General features: G+C 37.5%; 1 protein-coding gene across 3 annotated transcripts in view; it reads left to right on the forward strand.

The window, feature by feature from the left end:
* The window catches only part of RBM28 (RNA binding motif protein 28), a 40,846-nt gene continuing 22,617 nt past the window's right edge, over nucleotides 1–18,229 (forward strand). For 2 of the 3 annotated variants that reach the window (XM_044679839.1, XM_044679840.1), the window contains exons 1-9: nucleotides 1–190; nucleotides 10,302–10,460; nucleotides 10,922–11,028; nucleotides 11,434–11,509; nucleotides 11,885–11,977; nucleotides 13,076–13,144; nucleotides 15,224–15,401; nucleotides 15,805–15,941; nucleotides 17,164–17,242. In XM_044679839.1, the coding sequence (XP_044535774.1) occupies nucleotides 73–190; nucleotides 10,302–10,460; nucleotides 10,922–11,028; nucleotides 11,434–11,509; nucleotides 11,885–11,977; nucleotides 13,076–13,144; nucleotides 15,224–15,401; nucleotides 15,805–15,941; nucleotides 17,164–17,242 (1,016 nt within the window). In that variant the 5' untranslated portion in view covers nucleotides 1–72. The remainder of the gene's footprint in view (nucleotides 191–10,301; nucleotides 10,461–10,921; nucleotides 11,029–11,433; nucleotides 11,510–11,884; nucleotides 11,978–13,075; nucleotides 13,145–15,223; nucleotides 15,402–15,804; nucleotides 15,942–17,163; nucleotides 17,243–18,229) is intronic. The other variant, XM_044679841.1, reaches the window with a different exon arrangement.

The following is an 18,229-nucleotide window of genomic DNA, read 5'->3' on the forward strand; positions in this document are numbered from 1 at the left end:
CTAGTCCAGCGTGTGCTCCACGGACACCTCCGTGGCTTTTCTGAGTACGTGCGGCTCCAACCTTTCACCTCAATGGCGGGACTGACCCTGTTCGTGGGCCGTCTCCCGGCTTCAGCCAGTACCCCGCAATTGGAGCGTCTCTTCAGTCAGGTGGGGCCAGTGAAGCAGTGTTTCGTGGTCACCGAAAAAGGTAGGGGGCCGTCGGGACTTTTTCGGACTGCGGCTGCGGGGCGTGATCTTCCCTCTTAGGTTCCCCATTGCCAGGGGCCTGGGACAGCTCGAATCCTAGGTGGTGTATTAATTAGCCCACCCGGGAGAGGGATGGGGGCGGGGGGTGGGGGGAGGAACGTCTCACAGCCGGGTGAAATACCTGGGGAGACAAACCAGAGCTGGGTGGCTGGGGGAGAGGGGGAGAGGGAGAGAAAGAGCAGGAGGGGAAGAATAGGAGAGGGAGGGGAGACAGAGACAGAGAGGAAGCCAGCGAGCTCAAGAGCAGGAGCTTTGTATCTCCAGGCACTTAGCACAGGGCCTGGCAGGTAGTAAAGCGGGGCTTATGGGGTTTTAATAAACTTTTTTAGTGTCCTAGACCCCTTTGGCCATCTGGTGAAGCTTATAGATTTCTTCCCACGACGGTGTTTTTAAATGCATGAAACACATAAGATGATAAAAGACACCAACTGTATTGAAATAGTTACCAAAATATTAAAAAAAGATGTTTATCGCACTCTAGGTTAAGAGTTTCTGCTTTAGAAAAAAGGGACCAGGCTCTTACTTTCTCATCCTCGGTCTCCAAAACACACATTTCTGCGCATGTGCTGTCATCCAATACATATTTCCATGTTTGTCATGTTGTGAAAGAAGACACATTGGACAAGCAACCCTAACCTTAAACCCTTATCGTCAGTCTTCGAAGGCAGAAGGGCAGTAAGAGCTAGGCAATGGAGGTTAATTGACCTGCCCAGGGTCACACACTTGAAAAGGAGGGAGCTGGGCCAAGTACCACTTTTCTTTTTAATGCAACTCTTATTTTTATTTTTATTTTTTTTAGTGAATGAACATTTAATTTTCTTTTACCCTCCTCCACCTCCTTGAAAAATAAAAGGAAAACGCTAGTATAGTCAATCAAGATTAAATCTCTACACCGGCTAGATTAAAAAATGTGTCTCATTTTGCATCCTGTCTTGTGCTCTCTGTGGGAGGTGGGGAGCAACCTGTCTCTTCTGGAATTGTGATTGGCCAGTACATTGAGAAGAGTTTTTAAGGTCTTCAAGGTTGTTTTTACAGTGTCTTTATTGTGTGAATTGTTCTCCTGATTCTGCTCACTTCTTTCTGCACCAGTTCATATTAGTCTTCCTAGGTTTCACTGAAACCATTCCCCTTCATCATTGCTTTTGGTGTAATGATATTCCCTTATATTCATATTAAATTCATAATTTCTTTAGCCATTCCCAAACTGAAGGGATTCTCAGTTATTTACCAGTACAGATTATACATAAAAGCTCTTTTCCTTTTTTTTTTCTCTCTTAAATACTCTTTGGAACCTGAGGCTGGGAGGTTTTTCCCCACTTGACTCTATGGCTTGGGTGTATGTCACAGGCAGGAGGAATAGTGAGAAGGGGAGCTGTTTTCAAGAAGTTGATTTTCTTTCTCCCCACCCTGTTATAGGTACCTAGGATGAGGTACATGCCCAGAGCAATCAGATGTGTCCACTGTTTCACCAAGCAGTTAGCATAGGTGCTGCCTCTATTTCTCAGGAGGAGGACTGATGGGAAACCATCATCACAAAAATACATTTCTGAATCTGCTGAGTAGGCAGGCTTCTACATCAGATGAGTAATATGGAAGACCACCTCTCTAATAATCACCCATATCCCAAACTGCTGGTTTTGTTAGGCCTCCATTGCCAATCTACTACTAATACTATTTATTTGCTTTTTTAAGTAGATGTACACAAGGGAGAGAGTAGGGCTACAACACAAGCAGGGCTGGGAATTTAGTTTTTCATGGCTTAGCATTTTCATTGTAGACTAGTGTGTTTCCAAAGTCTTACCTGCAACTGTAGAAGTGTGCTTTGTTTTTTCAAAAACCTTTACTATCTGTCTTAGAATCAATACTGTGTATTGGTTCCAAGGCAGAAGTGCAGTAAGGGCTAGACAATGGGAATTAAATGACTTGCTCAGGTTCACACTGAAAGTATCTGAGGTCAAATTTGAACCCAGGACCTCCTGTCTCTAGGCCTGGCTCTCAATCTACTGAGCCACTTACCTGCCCCCTGCTTTATTTTTCTTGTTCATGTATATATGTTTTATTCTCATGATAACTCAAAAAGAATGCCAATTGATGTCTGCAATAGTAGGGCCTTGACTTTCCAGTTGTGACTTTGGCTCCATTTCCTTCATGTATCTGATAAGGAGTAGGTCTCTGGCCTTTGAACTTCTGCTGGCCGGTTATGGTCAGATTCCTCTTGTCAGGAGTATTCTATTTTTTTTCTCCCAGAAAATTCCATAAGACAATGACCTAGTACTTACTTAGTCCAGTACCTAAGATATAAATTCTTAATAAATGCTTATTGCTAGATTAATTGACCCTAATTTGAATCTTATCTAGAGGTTGGAAACCAATCCCCTATGGCAACATACTGCTTTTCCCCCTCTTTTAATTTCTTCTCTTTGAACCAAGAAGAGTAATCCATTGGAAGTACATGAGGAATGTTTCTTTCATACATTCTATAAATGGATAGGTTTTCCCATGTATATTAAATATCAGACCAAAAGCCTTGACAAGTTCTCTTCCTTACTTCTTCCAAAGCCATGAGACTCTCTTGATTGAGCTCTTGGACAGTTCGCAATACCAGGATCCTCTTTGTGCTAGGCAGAGAACTGGGTCGGATTCTGCTTGTTTTATTTACTTCATAGAAACAGACAAATTAACATATAAATGTCTTCACATGAAAAGGAAACAGACTCTTATGTTGTGCGCCTGGGTATGAAATTTAATTGGATTACATGGTCAATCTGCTTGCAGGGTTCTTGTCCAGGATATAAACTATGTTGTGCAAAGGAAAGGGAACTCTAGAGTCTTTGAATTCTAGTTCTACTTTTGATATTTAGCAAAATCATGTGCTTTGTGCATTTCTACCAGAGTTGACTGTTGGAGAATATATTTTTTTAAAAAGGTTTTTACAAACTTCTTCAGTTTTCTTTTCATCCTTTTAGAGGAAAAAGTAGAAGCTTATTTCACCTTAAAATATCAACAAAAAATATGAGCTGATTTCATTTTTAAAATGACATACAATATTTAGCCTATTGAACAACAAAATTAATTTTAAAATGTTATATGATTATTTGCATGAAACACCAGTAAAGTTTTCAAAGATGAGTCATTGGTATTTAGAGCTAATAAGGAGGCATTTAGACCTCCTTAATCATCTCATCCTACTCTTCCATCTTACTGGCAAGAAGACTCAGGAGCAGAGAGATTGAGTTGCTCAGAGCACTACAGATAATGATTCAGACTCAGATAAAAGTCTTCTGATTCCAAATTCAGTCCTTTTTTTTTTTTTTTTTTTTTTTATAACACATAAATGAGTTCATTCTTTCTCACCTTCATCTCCTGGTAGTCTCCCTCTGACCCTGGTAATTAGGGAGGAAATAATGCCTGGTAGGAAGTGTGTGATCCTATCAGTCAAGGGACCAGGCTCTGCTATAGGTTCATTGTAAAACCTTATTTCTTCAAGCTCTGCTTCAAGTCATTTGTCCTTTCTGTTTCTTATTTTGGGATAATTTAAACAAAACCAAGCCAAACCCAACTACTCCATTTTCCTGATCTCTTCTAGCCTGATCGTTTCCTGATTAATCTTGAGCCTGGTTCATCCATCTTTAGTACTTGTTTTGAGTGTAAATGTTGATGGATCCTGAATGCTCATTTAGCTTAATGTAATAATCAGAATAATGTGTGCTTTTAATTCATTTTTTTTTCATGACAGATGACTAGATTCTTTTATGTTACTTAAATTTCAGTTAAGGAGATTTGTAGTATTCAGAGTTTAGGGAGTTAGTGAGTTGTCAACTGTAAATACAAGCATTTGAAGAGATTTGCTATTAGTAGGACCCCTTTCCCTTTTCTGGACTTTACTATATCATATTCTTGAGGACATAATTATTTATTTTATAGATGAGCCTATAGCCCAGAGCAGCCAAATGGCTTGGTTAGGATTATACAGGTAATACGTAGCAGAGCTAGGATTTACGCAGGTACTCTGATTCCACATCCAGCATTCTGTCATTTCCATGACACTGATGACTACCTTTGAACCCATCTCTCCAATTAACTGCTTTGATTAATGTTGGTACTCAACTGCTAATTAAGCAAAGCAATTTCTGTAGTTATATTTGTGATGGAATCTTCTGTTTTAGTATTAGAGGCATGATGAAGAGAGACTTTCAGTGCTGTATTTTGTACTTCTGTTGTACAGTTGTAAAAATCAGTAAAGCCATAGGGTAGGATTTTATATTTTCTATACCTCTTATTTGTGTGAGTCTAAAAATGTGATCTGCTATAGAAAATTGCCAGAAAATTTCCCTTCTAGTATTTTTATCAGTGATATCTTGGATATGTATGTAAATCGTTTTCATAAAGATTTTATAACAATAAGAAGTTTGTTATAAGGGTCAGAAGTTTCTGGTATCTTCTCAGTTATCTTTTTTCCCCCCACTAAATGCACTGTTTACCATCTTTTTCCTTCTTCAAAAATCTTTCTCTCTTTGAGATAGTTTTAGAATTTGTCTTTGAATATTTAGTTTTTTCAAATGTTTAATTTTCATTGGTATCTTCTTTGGTTTTTCGCAATATCTTGTCTGAATATTTCTCATCCTTTGTAATAAAAGATAAAAAAAGTTCAGCAAAACTAGGCATTTCAAGGGTGGCAGCTAGGTGGCTCAATGGATAGAGAACCAGGTTTAGAGACAGGAGGTCCTGGGCTCAAAACACTCCCTAGTTTTGTGACCCTCGGCAAGTCACTTAACTCTAATCATTCTTCTGTTTTGGAACCAATATTTAGTATTGATTCTAAAATGGAAGATAAGGGTTCATACAACAATAATAGCAACAACAGCAACAAAACCCTAGCCATTTCATCAGCTAACCTCATAGTGAATATAAAGTGTTCTTCTCCTGGTCCTTTATCTCAGCAAAGAAGGGAAAAAGTGGCATTTTTTTCATTTCTTTATGGCCAGGCTTGGTCATTATGATTACATACCAGTCAGTGGTTTTTTTTTTTTTTTTTTTTTTTTTTTTTAAACCCTTACCTTCCGTCTTGGAGTCAATACTGTGTATTGGCTCCAAGGCAGAAGAGCGGTAAGGGTAGGCAATGGGGGTCAAGTGACTTGCCCAGGGTCACACAGCTGGGAAGTGTCTGAGGCCAGATTTGAACCTAGGACCTCCTGTCTCTAGGCCTGGCTCTCAATCCACTGAGCTACCCAGTTGCCCCCCAGGTCAGTGTTTTTTAAAACAAATTCTTTCTATTTCTATTATTGTGGCCATTAATGTATTTTGTTTTCTTAGTTCTGCTTACTTTAAGACTCTTTTTAGTTCTTATCTTTAGTTCAAATCTCCCTTTGGGGTATTTTTAAATGAATTTCTTCATTATGTACTTGCTCAGATCAAGATACTCCTCTTGATTAAGTTAAGACTTCTTACCCTTTTTTTATTCGCATAGTTGGGCACAGATATACTTTCTTTTTTAAAAATTTGATTCTTTATTATATTTTTTCCAAATTATATGTAGATACAATTTTTAGTAATTGTTTTCTGACATTTTGAGGTCCATGTTCTTCTCTCTTCTTTGAGACACATTGTTTCCATGTTTTTCATGTGGTGAAAGCAGATACATATCACTTATGTTAGAAAAAAACTCATGAAGGAAATGATGAAAAAAATTATTTGCTTCCATCTGCATTTAGACTCTTTTATCAGTTCCTTTGGTGGTAGATAGTTTTTCCCCTTATGACTCCCTTGGAGTTGTTCTAGATCCTTGCATTTCTGATAATAGTTAAGTCATTCACAGATGATCATGTACAATATTGCTGTTGCTGTGTATAATGTTCTCTTGGTTCTGCTCCCTTCATTTTGCATTACTTCTTATATTCCATGTTTTTTTGTGATCCTGTTCATCATTTCTTATGGCACTATTGTATTCCATTACAGTCATATACTACAATTTGTTCAGCTATTTCCCAGGTGATTGGCATGCCTTCAGTTTCTAGTTCTTTGCCAACACAAAAAGAACTGCTATAGATATTTTGGTACATGTAGTTTCTTTTCCCCCTATCTTTGAAATCTTTGGGATACAGACCTAGTAATGGTATTGCTGGGTCAAAGGATATGCACAGTTTGTTGATCCTTTGGGCATGGTTCCAAATTGCTCTCTAGAATGGTTGTATCAGTTCACAGTTCCAGAGATACTTTTTAAAAATTCTATTTAAAAAGCTTACTGCAAATGTTCATTTCTTTAAAAAAGAAAGAAAAGGTATTGACACATATCCTTTTGGCACAAATGACCTAACCTAACAAATACTTTGTATTCCTAACACTTAACATAGAGTAGACCCTTAAAAAATGTTTATTGATTAACTTACCCACCCCTTTTCAAAGTACCGTACCTGAGAATGTTATTAATAGAAAAAAAGGATTTCTTAATTTTAATAATATGATGCTAAAATTGGTTTATTTGACCCCATTTTTTTTTTTACAATTCTATGTTGACTTAAAAAAATCTAATTTTTAAATCCTTATGTATTTTTTTGGTTCATTTTTCTTTACTCTGAATTCTTTCATGCATATCTTCCTTTATTTTTCTGAATTCCATTACATTCATAAATGGTTTCATTCAGCCAGTTTCCACTCATTAGGTACTCATTTCGTTTCCAGCTTTCTGTTATCACAAATAACAAAAAGCCTATTTCTTTCCTTTAGCAACAACATTCTTCCCAGTAATTTTTATGTCTTTGAAATAATTTCCCTAAACATTTCAAACATATTTATTTAAATAAAATGCTTGATTTTAAGGAAAAACTATGTAGGAACAATTTCTTTAGAGTAACTTATCTCTGCCCCAAACACTGATTGCTCTACATGTTTCATCCATGTACACAAAATTGTAACATATTTGGTTTTTCAATAAAAGAAAAACACTGAACTTATCCTATGAGTGAGGAATGCAAGGATTTTGTTTTGTTTCTGTTAACCATGAGAGTAAGATAACTTGTTGGAATATAGCAATTAAAGATGAATAATGGAAAATGGAAAATAAGGAGTATTTTAATAGATCCAGTTTATTTTTCCTCTACCCCATTTCCATTTGATGGTTGAAACATTTTTTTCCCCCAAATAAGCATTTATATTTTTTCTGGTTCCTACCTTCTCTACCCACTAGTGAATAAAAAAGGGGGAAAAAACTTCAATAAGCATACACTGACATGCAAATGCAAATTGTTGCTCTGGTTGTGCCTAGAAATGTTAATGATTTCATCTTGTACATTCAGTCTTTCACCTCTATTTGGAGATAGAGAGCATGACTCTTAGAATCTTGATTTGTCATTGCATTGATCAGAATTTTCAAGGCTTTCAATGTTGTTTTTCTTTATAGTGATCCTGTTGTTCTCTTGGTTCTGCATACTTTACTCAGCATTAATTAATAGATATCTTCCTAGCTTTCTCTTGAAATCATCTATTTCCTCATTTCTCATGGGACAAGAATTTTCTATTAAATTTATATGTATTATAATTTGTTTAGCTAGTTTGCATCCATTTGATTTTGTTTTAAATCCTTATCTTTTGTCTTAGAGTCAGTACTATTATTGCATCTAAGGTAGAAAAGTGGTAAAGGCTAGACAATGGGGGTTAGCTGATTTGCCCAGGGTCACATAGCTAGAATGTATCTGAGGCTGGGTTTGAATCCAGGACCTCCTATCTCTAGGTCTGAATCTATATCCACTGAATCACCTAGCCTCCCAGTTCACTTTTGATTGGGGGAAAAACCAAACAAACAAAAAACATACCCATTGGCCATTTAGTTAAAAAAACAAGAAACAAAGCACAAAACAGGAGCAACCTATAAGCATTATGCTTGTGCACATTCAGCAGTTTAGCATTGTCTGCATGTATAGCAGTTTACTTTAAGTACAATAAAAGAATAGAGAAGAAAGAAAAACAAAGAACATGTAAAACTGTACTGGATATAATTAGTATATGGATGAACCAGATCTTGATTTTATAATTTTGAATATATTGTTTTCCTTTGGAGTTAAAATCCTGAAGTAAAATAGAAGGTTCTCTTTTTGGCAAAAGAGCCTATGTGCTGCTAAGACATATCGATTGAACCTTCATTTTCCATTTCTACCTGCTCTGGTATACCTATTTCATTGTTTGGTTGCCCATAAATTGGAATCCGATCTGCCTCATTGACAAACTCAGTTCACAATAGGCTTTCATTAGTTCACTAAGTAGTATGTGTCTCTTAAATTGAAATTGAATCACAGAACCATTTTACTTCTTGCTCTGCTCCTTTCAAATTCATTTGGTGTTTTTTTTTTTTTTAGTCTTAACTCCTTCCTTGGGCTTCTTGTTATCCCTGGTGCATCATGGAGTGTCCTCAGCAGCCACCTCAGAGCAGAATAATACAAATTTAGAAAGAATTAAAAGTACAATTAACACAAAGGGTAATGGAAAGATGTATATGGAAGGTTTGAGCAGACTGCAGCATATTACCATCAGTGACTAGCATGCAAGAAATGGCATAAAAGATATTATCAAAGCATAATTAGATAAGGGAGGCAACAGATGGAATGTAGCACATTGGTATTTCCTGAAACAAAAATAACAAGAGGAAGACAGCGTGGTATGGTGGGGAAACTTGGATTTGGATTCAGAGGAGCCAGGTTTGAAAAAGCCTTGATCTACCACAATTTTTGTGACCTTAAGCAAGTTGTTTAACCTCTCTTGACCAAAGTGCCTACTTACTGTGTGCCATCTTAAAAGGAGGGAATTTTGGGGCAGATGACTTACAGGGTTTCTTCATTTCTAATCATTGACCCTATAAAGGTCTCCAGAACCTTGGGTAGATTCTTAATGGAGTTAAATTTTTTTTTAAAATTATTTTTTATTTTAAAATATTTTTCCATGTTTACATGATTCATTTTCTTTCCCTTCCCTCTTCCCTCCCAGAGCTGACAAGCAATTCCACAGGGTTGTACAAATGTTATTACTTGATAACTATTTCCATATTGTTCATTTTTGCTATAGAGCGATCTTTTAAAACCTAAACCCACAAATAACATACCCATATATACATGTGATAAATATGATGTCATATGTTTTTCTTTTGCATTTCTACTCTCATAGTTCTTTCTCTCAATGTGGTTAGCATTCTTTCCCATAAGTTCTTTAAAAGTGTTCTGGCTCATTGCATTGCTACTAGTAGCAAAGTCCTTAATGGAGTCTAAAAAAAAGAATCCTATAGGATGAAAAAAAATTTTTTTAAAGGGGATTAAATAACTATATTGATGAAATCACAAATCTTTTAAAAGATCAAAGTAGGCCTCAGTCACTTCCCAGCTGTGTGACCTTAGGCAAGTCACTTGACCCCATTGCCTACCCTTACCACTCTTCTGCCTTGGAGCCAATACACAGTACTGACTCCAAGACGGAAGGTAAGGGTTTTTTAAAAAAAAAAAAGATCAAAGTAGAAGAATTTACTTATCTATAGAAGTATTAATACCTGCTATGCCTGCCTCATAGGTTTGTGTGTTTAGAATAAGGCAATAGATATAAATTGATATGGAAGTATTAAAAGTACAATATAGAAACAATTGTTAATAATAGTATGCACATAAAGCAATAGGGGGGTGCAGCTAGGTAGCTTAGTGGATAAAGAGCCAGGTCTGGAGACAGGAGGTCCTGGATTAAAATCTGGCTTCAGATGTAAGACTCTGGGCAAGTCACTTAACCTCCATTGCTTAGCCCTTACCACTCTTCTGCCTTTAAACCCAATATACTGTATTGCTTCTGAGATAAAAAGTAAGATTTTAAAATAAAATAAAGCAATAAAGGAGTTTATTTTGAAGGGTATCTTCTGTATCTTTCTTTCCACCATCCTCAGTGCTTTTTCATTTTCTTTATAATTCTGGCTTGTAAAAGGGTAATGTTTCCTGGTTTACTGTGATATAATTCATAGCAAGTCTCCAACATTTTTATGAAGATGTTTCTATGACTGACAGCTCTCCCCCTCCCCCTTTGCCTTTTAGGTAGTAAGACATGTCGTGGCTTTGGCTATGTCACTTTTTCCATGCTGGAGGATGCTCAAAGGGCCATTAAGGAAGTTACTACCTTTGAAGGTTGCAAGATAAATGTGACTGTTGCCAAGAGAAAGCTAAAGAACAAAATGAAGGAGAAGGAGAAAAAAGGTAAGCCATAAAAGGAGTCAGTTATTGTTGAGAATAAAGAGAAGTATGTAATCTGAAAAGAGGGGTGTTGTGACTCAGGAGACTCTTTAGAGGTAAAGGACTCCAAAATGAATGCCTCAGAAACTACTTCTAATACTTTTATGTACCCAGGCCTCATTGTCTACTCGTTTTATCCCTTCATTCACTCCTGAAATTAGGAAGTCCAGTGCTCCTGCACTGCGCAGAAGGTCTGTCCTAGTTTGATACCGTTCTTAGTAATAACCGGGGCTTGGATTTTGGATCTTTATTATTTATCTTCACTGTGTTGATCATGACTCAAGGTGTTACCTGTAGCTGCAGTGTTTTAGTGTTCTAGTATTCATTCCTCTAGCACGTGCCTTCTTAGTTATTGGAATTCTGTGGCTTTTTTCTTTATAATCAAGGGCAAGTATTTGCTTCTGTCCCTTTCTTTTATTTTCCAGTGTGCTCAGACACTCCACAAGAGGAACCAGAGCCAAAACCCAAGCCTAAAAAAGCCAAAGTAGCTGACAAAAAAGCTAGACTGATCATCCGGAACCTAAGTTTTAAGGTAGGAGCAAGTAACTGAAGAATCTGAGTTGAATAATTAAGTGGGGCTCCAGAGTGCTGGAAATGTGACCTTTAAAATGTGTGAATTGTCAGTGTACTATCTGCCTACGATAGTGATGCATTTTGAAAAATAAGTTGTTGCTATAAGATGTCAAAAAACAGATCTCTTTAGAAGAGAGCCTATGAAGAGCACTAAATGCAGAGGACTTCTCTTTTGGAAGGACTTCATAACTAATCTTCCGTCATTTTCTATCCTTTCTGCTACAAATTCTATAATAAACCAGTGCTTTTCCAAAAAGATGAGTTTTCCATCTTCTAAAACAAATGACTTACTCTTAGTGGACTAAAGTCTCAAGAGCTGGTTGATGCTTCAGGTTTGTGGTTACACTTTGATTTTTCTCTTCAGTGTTCTGAAGATGATCTGAAGACCTTGTTTGCTCAGTTTGGTGCTGTCTTGGAGGTGAACATTCCTAGGAAGCCAGGTACTGATGAACCTCTTTACCCATCTTATGAATCAGAATGAAGTTATAAAAATGTTTAGCTAGCACATGACTTCTTATGTTAGGCACTATCCAGAACACATGTATGAGGTTTTGCTTTTTTCTTTGGGTATTTCAGGATAGATCAAATATCTTATTAGTCTTGTGACTATGGTCCTAAGAGATAAATCATTTGCCTTGAGGTTGGGTCAAGGAGCTAAAAACTCATTATGGGTGGGGAGGTACCACTTTAAGCTGGAGGGAGACTCTAGTCATTTTAAAGTTCTTTCCCCATCTTTGCAACTTGTGTTTCTATGACTGTACCTTCCAAAACTTATTGCTCACTTACTTGACTTTCTGTGTTGTATCTTCTTACAGATGGAAAAATGCGAGGCTTTGCTTTTGTTCAGTTCAAGAATCTCTTAGAAGCAGGAAAGGCCTTGAAAGGCACTAACATGAAAGAGATAAAAGGTAGGTCTGCTTTACCTTCTTTATTCTACAGAAACCTGGGCAATATACTTAGTGTTTAGGTAAATTGTCAGAAAAAGTAAATTTCTTTCTGCTTTCTGAAAAATGCAGGGTTTTACATTAGTCACTATTTCATTGTCAGTGTACTAAATCACCTTGCCAATGTACTAATTGTTTTCCTACTGACAGTTTCTTTTAGGGTTAAATTTGAATGAACCTGATGTAGCTCTAAGTATTCTTTCTCTTGCTTGTTCTTACTTTTTATATTTTTAAAACTTTGAGCCAAGGACTCAAAACAATCCATAATGAATGAAAGTTGACTTCTCTCTTTTGAGTTGATCTAATCTAGCCTTCTTGATTTGTTTTGAAAATTCAGATTTGCTGATGCTCCTTTTTATCATGGTCATTTTCACACATACCCTTCCCTCCCAATGAGTCCTTCCTTGTTAGAGAAATATCCCCAAATCAACCCAGTGTGACCTCTTAACTCTGAGCTTTGGCTCTAGGAATATGGCTCCCAAATCCCTGTCCCATTAAATTAATAGTGTGCAAATTATATCAAAGCTGTTGGTTGATAATAACTCACATTTGCATAATACTCTAAAGTTTATAAGCAATTCAGTGAACTTGCTAGCTCAGATGTTAGCTTTGGCTTTCTTTTTCCCTTTACAAATAAAAAATACTCCAGTTCAGAGAACTGAACTGATTTGCCTAGGGTCAGAAACAAGAGTTTGAACAAATCTTGTTTTAGTTCAGTGTTAATTTTTCCTCTTCATATTTTTTGACATTTTCCTTTTCCCTCTCTCCAGAATCCTGGAGGTGTAGAAGGTGGGAATGGATATGTGTAGTGATCAATGGAGTTGGGGACCCTTCTGATTTCCTATATCTTTCCTAGATTTCATTGCGTAGCTGTTGTCAGAGAGTATGTTATATTGCTAAACAAGGATAGGTCAGTTCTAGGAGTTTTCAGCACTTCCTTATGCCCTGAGGCTAGAAAGAAGAGGATAATGTTACAAGGAAGGAAATATTCTTTTATTTTTTAATTTAAATTTTATTTTATTTTGAAAATATTCCTTCTAATGTCCATTATTTGTCTGGCAGGGCGGACAGTGGCTGTGGATTGGGCTGTGGCTAAAGATAAATATAATGCAACACAGTCTTCTGCTTCAGGTAAGGATTTAATACTTCTCTGGAAGGGATGCTTGGATGTTCTTTCTAACTCTCTTGAATTCCTGTTGAATTTCTGCTCATCCTTTGAAACTCAAATGATACTTTCTTAACCTTCCCTAATTTCTTCCTTCCTTCATATAGTAATTTGTTTAATCCACTTACCCAGTGATGTTGGGTAGTATGACGTTTGTTTCTTTTCTTATCTTTTCTCATCTGCTTAATTCACAGTATTACAGGGTAAGTGGATTAAACAAATATGCTGGTAATATAGTGAGATCTGAGGTTTAACAGAACACATCTTGAAGGCTGGGGCAGTGGTTGGAGTACCAGGCCTAGAGTCAAGAAGATTCATCTTCTAGACACTTACTAGCTGTGTGACCCTGGGAAAGCCATTTAAATTCTTTGTCAGTTTCCTCATCTGTCAAATGAAGGAAAGGAGAAGGAACTGACAAACCATCCCAGTATCTTTGCCAAAAAATTGCCAAATGGTGTCACAAAAAGTTAGACACAACTGAACAGTAATAGCAACCTGGAGGCTGTAGATGCCTCAGGAGTTGTGGGAAAATAGGCATATGCACTGTTACTATACCCTCAGAGTTTTAAAAGTGTGTATGTATACCCTTTGATTCAGTAATACCACCATGATCTTTATACTTCAAGGATCCATATGTACAAAAATATTTATAGTAGCTTTTTTTGGTAATGGCAAATATTGGAAACTGAGGGGTGCCCATAAATTGGGGAATAAGTTATGCTATTTTAAGGTGATTGAATACTACTGAATTGTAAGAAATGATAAAGGATATAGTTTCAGAGAAACCTGGTACTTTGGATGAACCTGATGCAAAATGAGCAGAACCAGGAGAATAATTTCCACAATAACAACAATATTATAAAAACAACTTTAAAAGACTTATCAACTGATTAGTGCAAGGATCAATTGTTTTTCCAGAGAACTATTGTCGAAATATACTTCCTTTCTCCTGACAGAGAGATGATGGAGTGCAGATTGAAGCATTGTTTTTTTTGGGCATGGCCAATTTGAGAATTTGTTTTGTTTAAGTATACATTTATAATGGGTTTTGTTTTTCTTGCTTCATCAAGAAGGGAGAGGAATAGGGAGGTGAAAGAGAAATAATGCAGGACTAAAAATAAAAAGAATCCTGGGTAAGCAAACTGAGAACTTAGAGCTTATCTTTAATTTGGAAATAATTTTCAAAACTTTTATCTGTATCTTTGGTTTTTATATCATCTTCATTTCCTTATGTATTCCTCCCCATCTCACTCAGCAAGCCATACTGTGTAACAAAAAAAATTTTTTTTAAATCATTTCAGCAAAGCTAACTAACCTGTCATCTGCATTTTGACAACATATATAATGTTCTAGACATTCCCTCCCTGCAAAGAAGGAAAAGAAATGCATTTTCTTATCTTTTCTATGAGGTGGGACTTGTTCTTAGAGTTAATCTCACATAGCTTTGAGTTTTGGGAGTCTTTTTTTGTTGTTTCCATTTGTACTGCTGTCATCATTATTTGTTGTGTTTTCCTGGTCCTGCTTGCTTCCCTTTGCATCCATCTTCCTAGGCTTCTTTGAATATTTCGTATTCATTTATTCTTATGGCAGAGTAATAGTGTATTACATTCATATTCCACAATTTGGTTAGCCATATCCTATTGAATGAAAAGACAAGTAACTTTCAGTTCAAGACCAGCTCAAGAGAGCAGACTTCATGGGGCAATGTTATATGACTGTGATTTAGATTGGCGGTCTTTGATTTGAGCTTTATGTTGGGCCAAAATAAGTTTTTTGCTGCTGTCCTCTTCTCTTTATTCCAAATAAGAATAACATTTAATATTTTGTCAAGAAGGGAAAGATTTTTTAAAAGTTGAATGATGAGCCTCAGCTTTTATTTAGTTATTCTCTTGGCAGCTGAAAAAATTAAAGCCTGAGAAACTTAAAGCCACCAGAATGAAGATTTATTAATTAGGGCATTGGCATTGATCTTTACATCTCACCTAGCAGCTACTTGACTTTCTGTGCCAGATTACCTCCATTATTTTCCTTTCTTCACTTCATAGGTGAGGAACAAAAAGTCACTGAACCTAGACAGCAGGATGCAAGACAAGAGGAGGGCAATAAGGAGGAGGATGAGGAGGAGGATGGTGATGAGGAGGATGATGAAGAAGATGAAGATGAGGAAGAAAGTGAGGATGATGAAGAATTACAAGTAACCAAGCCAGCAAAGACTCAGAAGAGGTGAGCAGCAAAGCCTGCTCTGAGTACAGAGAGAAGGATTCTATTTTGGAGGCTCACTAATTATCTTTAAAAAAAGGAACTGTAACTCTTTTGGCTTTGGAAATAGAATTGACTTGTGTAGTAGAACCAGGAAGGCCTTTTGGCTGGCATAGGTTCTTTTTTTTCTCTTTTTTTTTAAACCCTTACCTTCCACCTTAGAATCAATACCCTGTATTAGTTGGAAGGTAGAAGAGTGGTAAGGGTTGGCAATGGGGATTAAGTGACTTGTCTGGGGTCACACAACTAGGAAGTGTCTGAGGCCAGATTTGAATCCAGGACTTCCTGTCTCTAGGCCTGGCTCTCAATCCACTGACCCAGCTGCCCCCTGGCATTGATTCTTAGTTGTGGATGGTTCACTTTTCAGGGCAGGCAAAAGACCACTAACTTTGGATGCAGAGAGCAGTGAGGAAGATGAGGACAGCGACCTGGAGGAAAGAGGTAGCAGTGAAGATGAAGAGGAACCAAATCAGAATGAAATGGATTCTGGTGAAGAAGACCAAGGTTTGCCTAGTAACTGTTTTGCATTGAGTACAGATCTTTATTTGTTTATTAAGAAGTCAAACCAGCATTTTAGGTCACACTTTAAATAGGCCCTTCATGTTTGTCTAAAACCTGTTCTCTCACCTCTTTACTCAGAGCTAATTTTTGAGGGGTTGGCATAGGAAATGGATATGTTGGGAAGGTGAATATTCTTCCCTAGTGAATTGAAACCTAAATTATATAGCCATTGGACCTATTCTACTCAAGTGAAATATTTAGACAAAGAGGGTAAGTGACAGCTTAGATATTCAGAATGGTTTGTCTGCACCTGCCACTGTAGGTGATACACTGGTACCACGTATACACTGTATTGTATTGAAGCTTATTGAAACACTTCTTGAAGCAGTAACTATACTTCCTAAACATGTCATTGAGAGCCTAATGTGGCGTAATGATATAAAGTACAGGGACCTGGGAGTCAGGATGACCTCGGTTCAAATTCTGGTGCTGACACCTACTGGCTAGGTGATCCAGGGCAGATTTCTTAACTTCTCAGTAGACAAAGTAATTCTGGAAGATTGTTATTGGTTGCAGAATAGTTGCTCATCTTCATTGATTTAGGGAATTTTCTCATGAGTATTCCATACTCTAATGAAATCACAGATCTGGACCCCAACAAAGGGTCAGTACCTTTAATTTATTACATATACTTTAAGAGTCAGTAATGTTAGATGCCATGGGAAAGTCCAAATCAGTTGAATTTAATCCTGGAAGCTTTTTTGAATGAAGCATTACAGGTGCAGAAGTCGCTGTAGAATCAGTAACCTCTTTGTAAGGGTAGTATTTTTTTTTTTTAACCCTTGTACTTCGGTGTATTGTCTCATAGGTGGAAGATTGGTAAGGGTGGGCAATGGGGGTCAAGTGACTTGCCCAGGGTCACACAGCTGGGAAGTGGCTGAGGCCGGGTTTGAACCTAGGACCTCCTGTCTCTAGGCCTGGCTCTCAATCCACTGAGCTACCCAGCTGCCCCCTGTAAGGGTAGTATTTTAATGACAACAACCATCTAAACTCCCTTCTTCATTGGATGTGAGTTCAGGCTTATAGGGAAATACAACTTGCTTTTCCACAGGCAGAAGGGAAGGTGTGCCAATGCTCACATTTCTGCCTTTTTTTTTTTACATTGAAAGTTAATGAGACCCTGCACTACCTATTGATTCAAATGCCTCTTTTCATTTCTCATTAGATGAAGAAGAAGTTCCAAAGAAGAAAAAGAAGAGGAAGTTACCATCTGATGTGAATGAGGGGAAAACTGTGTTTATCAGGTAGGCTATATTCCTCCCAAGTGGCAGCATCATGTGCCACCATGGAGATTAGTGTTGCAAATGAGGCCCTAAGGACATTGTCTCTGGGACTCATAGCACTACTTTGAGACTTGGAAACATACTAAGAAAAGATGGGAAATGGAGGTTTCAGTAAGCTAGAAAGGAATTTGTAGGGGCATGCAATATTCAGAGTCATTTGTTAATATGCTTGACTTAGATGCGTGTCTCTTCCCTTCTCTCTTGTTTTTTTTTTTTTGTTTTTTTTTTTTTAAAGGCAAATAGGGTTAAGTGTGTTGCCCAAGGTCATGTAGCTAGTAAATGTCTGAGGCTGAATATGAACTCGGGGTTTTCTGTCCACATTCTATCCACATATCCACAAGTTTTTCCTCACTGTTTTCTCCTTCTCATCTTTCTACAAACTTTGACCCTTCTTTTCCATTCAGCTCCTCCCCTCCTGTTTCTTTCCTCCTTGGTGCTAAACTTCTTAAAAAAAGTTTTTCTGCGCCTACTTCTCACTTTGTGTGTGTGTGTGTGTGTGTGTGTGTGTGTGTGTGTGTGTGTGTGTAACCCCTTGCTATTGAGCTTCAACCTTGTCATTCTCCTGAAACTGTTCTAAGGTCACATGTAACCTCCAAAACCAGTCTCCTTTTTTCATGCCTTATCCTCTGACCTCTCCAGCTTTTGGTACTATTACCTATGCCCACCTACTGGACACTGTGCCCTGGGTTTTAGAAACACCTGGTTTTCTTGGCTCATTTGAGATGTCACAGTGCCCAGAGTGAGTCCTGGAGTCAGGAAGACCTCAGTCCAAATCCAGCTCAGACTGGCTTTTGGTTAAGGTATGTCAGATCACCTGTATACCTTAGTTTCCTCAGTTATAGAACGGGGACATACCTCATGGCTCCAGGATTGTTGTGAGGATCCAGTGAGATGTTACTTGTATCAGCATTTCACACGGTGCCTGACCTGGGTAGGTGCTATGTGGGT

This window comes from Gracilinanus agilis, chromosome 5, assembly GCF_016433145.1.
Source record: "Gracilinanus agilis isolate LMUSP501 chromosome 5, AgileGrace, whole genome shotgun sequence".
NCBI lineage: Eukaryota > Metazoa > Chordata > Mammalia > Didelphimorphia > Didelphidae > Gracilinanus > Gracilinanus agilis.